This window comes from Piliocolobus tephrosceles, chromosome 17 (genome assembly GCF_002776525.5).
Source record: "Piliocolobus tephrosceles isolate RC106 chromosome 17, ASM277652v3, whole genome shotgun sequence".
NCBI lineage: Eukaryota > Metazoa > Chordata > Mammalia > Primates > Cercopithecidae > Piliocolobus > Piliocolobus tephrosceles.
In genome coordinates, this window is record NC_045450.1 from 71,242,941 (window position 1) to 71,247,696 (window position 4,756).

At 55.9% G+C, this 4,756-nt stretch overlaps 1 protein-coding gene across 1 annotated transcript; it reads left to right on the top strand.

The window, feature by feature from the left end:
* The first annotated feature begins 252 nt into the window (after positions 1-252).
* Positions 253-3,141, top strand: FOXC2 (forkhead box C2). Its single transcript, XM_023229016.1, has one exon. The coding sequence runs from the start codon at positions 754-756 to the stop codon at positions 2,257-2,259; it is 1,506 nt and encodes a 501-aa protein (XP_023084784.1). The 5' UTR covers positions 253-753; the 3' UTR covers positions 2,260-3,141.
* Positions 3,142-4,756: the final 1,615 nt, after the last annotated feature.

Consider the following 4,756-nt stretch of genomic DNA (forward strand, 5'->3'; position numbering starts at 1 on the left):
GGTCCATTCACCAAAATGTGATCATAAAATAAATTTTAATAAGATATAACTTTTTAAAAAGTCTTTTCAAGTGAAGACGGAGTCGCAGCGGAGGCCGGGGCGGCCGGGTCTTAGAGCCGACGGATTCCTGCGCTCCTCGCCCTGATTGGCGCCGACTCCCTTCAGCTGCCGGGTGATTGGCTCAAAGTTCCGGGAGGAGGCGTGGCCCGAGGAAAGTAAAAACTCGCTTTCAGCAAGAAGACTTTTGAAACTTTTCCCAATCCCTAAAAGGGACTCGGCCTCTTTTTCCGGGCTCGGCGGGGCAGCCGCTCGGACCCCGGCGCGCTGACCCTCTGGGCTGCCGATTCGCTGGGGGCTTGGAGAGCCTCCTGAGCCCCTCGTCGCGCGGGCCGAGGGTCCACCTGGGTCCCCGGGCCGCGGCATCTCCGCTGGGTCCGCGGCCGCCCGACTGCCCGCGCTGCCGCCACCGGGTCCTGGAGCCAACGAGGAGCGGGGCCGGCGCTGCGCTCGCCCGGGGCGCGCCCTCCAGGATGCCGATCCGCCCGGTCCGCTGAAAGCGCGCGCCCCTGCTCGGCTGAAGCGCCGCCGCCCGCGCCCCCTCGCCCGGGAGGCTGCCAGGAGCCCGGGGCCGCCCCTCCCGCTCCCCTCCAATCCCCCTCTGGCTCTCTCGCGCTCTCTCACTCTCGGGGCCCCCCTCGCTCCCCCGGCCGCAGTCCGTGCGCGCGGGCGCCGGCGAGCCGTCTCGGAAGCAGCATGCAGGCGCGCTACTCCGTGTCCGACCCCAACGCCCTGGGAGTGGTGCCCTACCTGAGCGAGCAGAACTACTACCGGGCTGCGGGCAGCTACGGCGGCATGGCCAGCCCCATGGGCGTCTACTCGGGCCACCCGGAGCAGTACAGCGCGGGGATGGGCCGCTCCTACGCACCCTACCACCACCACCAGCCCGCAGCGCCTAAGGACCTGGTGAAGCCGCCCTACAGCTACATCGCGCTCATCACCATGGCCATCCAGAACGCGCCCGAGAAGAAGATCACCCTGAACGGCATCTACCAGTTCATCATGGACCGCTTCCCCTTCTACCGGGAGAACAAGCAGGGCTGGCAGAACAGCATCCGCCACAACCTCTCGCTCAACGAGTGCTTCGTCAAGGTGCCCCGCGACGACAAGAAGCCCGGCAAGGGCAGCTACTGGACGCTGGACCCGGACTCCTACAACATGTTCGAGAACGGCAGCTTCCTGCGGCGCCGGCGGCGCTTCAAAAAGAAGGACGTGTCCAAGGAGAAGGAGGAGCGGGCCCACCTCAAGGAGCCGCCCCCGGCGGCGTCCAAGGGCGCCCCGGCCGCCCCCCACCTAGCGGACGCCCCCAAGGAAGCCGAGAAGAAGGTGGTGATCAAGAGCGAGGCGGCGTCCCCGGCGCTGCCGGTCATCACCAAGGTGGAGACGCTGAGCCCCGAGAGCGCGCTGCAGGGCAGTCCGCGCAGCGCGGCCTCCACGCCCGCCGGTTCCCCCGACGGCTCGCTGCCGGAGCACCACGCCGCGGCGCCCAACGGGCTGCCTGGCTTCAGCGTGGAGAACATCATGACCCTGCGAACGTCGCCGCCGGGCGGAGAGCTGAGCCCGGGGGCCGGACGCGCGGGCCTGGTGGTGCCGCCGCTGGCGCTGCCCTACGCCGCCGCGCCGCCCGCCGCCTACGGCCAGCCGTGCGCTCAGGGCCTGGAGGCCGGGGCCGCCGGGGGTTACCAGTGCAGCATGCGAGCCATGAGCCTGTACACCGGGGCCGAGCGGCCGGCGCACATGTGTGTCCCGCCCGCCCTGGACGAGGCCCTCTCGGACCACCCGAGCGGCCCCACGTCGCCCCTGAGCGCTCTCAACCTCGCCGCCGGCCAGGAGGGCGCGCTCGCCGCCGCGGGCCACCACCACCAGCACCACGGCCACCACCACCCGCAGGCGCCGCCGCCCCCGCCGGCTCCCCAGCCCCAGCCGGCGCCGCAGCCCGGGGCCGCCGCGGCCCAGGCGGCCTCCTGGTATCTCAACCACAGCGGGGACCTGAACCACCTCCCCGGCCACACGTTCGCGGCCCAGCAGCAAACTTTCCCCAACGTGAGGGAGATGTTCAACTCCCACCGGCTAGGGATTGAGAACTCGACCCTCGGCGAGTCCCAGGTGAGTGGCAATGCCAGCTGTCAGCTGCCCTACAGATCCACGCCGTCTCTCTACCGCCACGCAGCCCCCTACTCCTATGACTGCACGAAATACTGACCTGTCCCGGAACCTCCCCTCCCCGGCCCGCTCCGGCTTCGCTTCTCAGCCCCGACCCAAGCAGACAATTAAGGGGTTGCAGACACGCAAAAAAAGAAACAAAACATGTCCTCCAACTTTTTCTCAGACCCGGGAGCAGAGAGCGGGCACGCTAGCCCCCAGCCATCTGTGAAGCCCGCAGGTAACTTTAATTCGCCGCCCCGTTTCTGGGATCCCAGAAAACCCCCTCCAAAGGGACACAGCCCAACAAAATGAGTATTGGTCTTAAAATCCCCCTCCCCTACCAGGACGGCTGTGCTGTGCTCGACCTGAGCTTTCAAAAGTTAAGTTATGGACCAAATCCCATAGCGAGCCCCTGGGGACTTTCCGTAGGGGTCCCCATAGGTGTATGGGGGTCTCTATAGATAATGTATGTGCTGTGTGTAATTTTAAATTTCTCCAACCGTGCTGTACAAATGTGTGGATTTGTAATCAGGCTATTTTGTTGTTGTTGTTGTTGTTCAGAGCCATTAATATAATATTTAAAGTTGAGTTCACTGGATAATTTTTTCATCTTGCCCAACCATTTCTAACTGCCAAATTGAATTCAAGAAACCTATGTGGGTTTTGTTTCCTGTACAATTATGAGATATAATTCTTTTTCCCATTGTAGGTCTTTTACAAAACAAGAAAATAATTTATTTTTTTGTTGGTGGATAAAGAAGTCAAGTGTCTGATACTTTTTATTTACAAAGTGTGATGGTTTTGTATAGTAGGTTCCACCCTGAGTATTCCTAAAAGAAAAAAAAAAAACTTAGAAAATCTAATTTCATCTATGTTTGTCTTATGTGGTCTTAATTGTTGTACTTACCTTAAAATAAACCCATGTTGTTTTTTCTGCCCAAAGTTTGGACAGTGTTTGTGTTGTTGCATTTTTTAAAAACGAGGTGTGTTTGCAAACCCGCCTGCTTTGATTATTTTTGTTACACAGGTGGGTATATGTGTAGACACATAAAAATGACCAGAGAATAGGAGCACACACCTGCTGTCTTGTTTAGCGACAGAAAAAGGCTTTTGATTAATTTTAAAATCCCACTCTAGATTTTTTTCTTTTCGAGAAACCGCCCAGTTGGAGGGGGCTGCCTGAAGGACCGGACCATGAGCTTGCTGTGATGCATTTTGTTAAACGCAGAAAAACATGCTAATTGTCAAAACAGTGCCACTCCATCTCAGTGTCCAGCCGTCCCCAATTTAAGAGGTGAAGGAGGGGAAGAATAAACATTTCCCGTTTGCTAACTGCAAACCAGGGTGAGTCCTGCTTTCCCCCGATTTTATAAAATTCAAGCTTCTTTGCCTGCTTTAATGGTGTTCCAGAGAATTTGAACTGGGCCAATGAAGGTCTGAAGGGGATGGATTTTCTAGCATTTAATATCTGTCACTCTTAGCAGCCAGATCAGAGGGGAATTTCAGACTTCGTTACTTCTCAACATCATGTCTAAATCCATACCCTCATCACTGCGAAAAATTTTGAAACCTCATTACCCTTCAAAAATAATTGATGCCTTTAGAGTTCTAAATTCAAGTTTTTCAATATGTTAAATAATAGAGATTATTTTTCATTTCAATGTTAATATCTCATCTTTTACATTTTTAATAGCAACATAGATTTTGTGAAAAGTAGCTGAGGAAATGGCTTTATTATCTATTTCAATGGCTGAAGCCCACCACTCCCCTGCTGGCCTCTATGTGTGAATTTGGGGACCAAAGCTTCATCAATTCCCACCTCAGCAGGTGAGCTGTACCTTGCCAATGCTGAAGTCCTTTGTGAGCTTAACGTTTCAAGACCTGATGATTTTGCTAAAGGCGATTTTGCTTGGTGCCGTGGCGCTGAACGTAACCCGGGTGTTGTTCTTGTTGTTGTTTTAAACATGGTACTTTATCTCTATGCCGTGTTGAAACAGAATTAGGGGAAGCTTAAAGCATAATAATTTTCCCCATATGTGCAACACAGGCTCTTTCAATCTGTGGCCCCAGAGGTGGTATACAGTTAAAACTTGGAGGCTGTTTCATTCCTTTTCATAATGTGCGGGTGCCCGGGCGTCCGATTGCTAGACTTTCAGCAGGCCCCAGGCCAGGCGGGCTTTGGTTGAGTGAACAGGAGGAGGAAGTTAAGGAAGTAGGGGTGGGGAGAGACCCTCTCCAAGCTGCAGAAGAAGGTGGCCCAAGCTCCTTGCCCGCGTCTACCGTGACGGTTTCATTTTACTTCTGCTCCCTTCATGCTATTTGCCCCAGGAGAAGAGGAGAGTATTCCAGACCCTAAGCGAGCTGGCTTTTTCCCTTCCCTAGATGTTTTAAAGAAGTCTTTCTGAAAGCTTGCCTTCGTCGTAAGCTTTGAAACCGTTGGTGTCCTGTTAGTGGCGAGGCCTGAGAGACACACGGAAAATAAAGGAGAGCGACGGTGTGGCTGAGAGCCCCCAGCCCTGCTGTTGAAACCACGCTGGGCTTTTGCACCTTTAGG

What these genes read in the sequence shown, in the direction of transcription:
- FOXC2 (XM_023229016.1), top strand. Translation starts at nt 754, where the DNA reads ATGCAGGCGCGCTACTCCGTGTCCGACCCCAACGCCCTGGGAGTGGTG.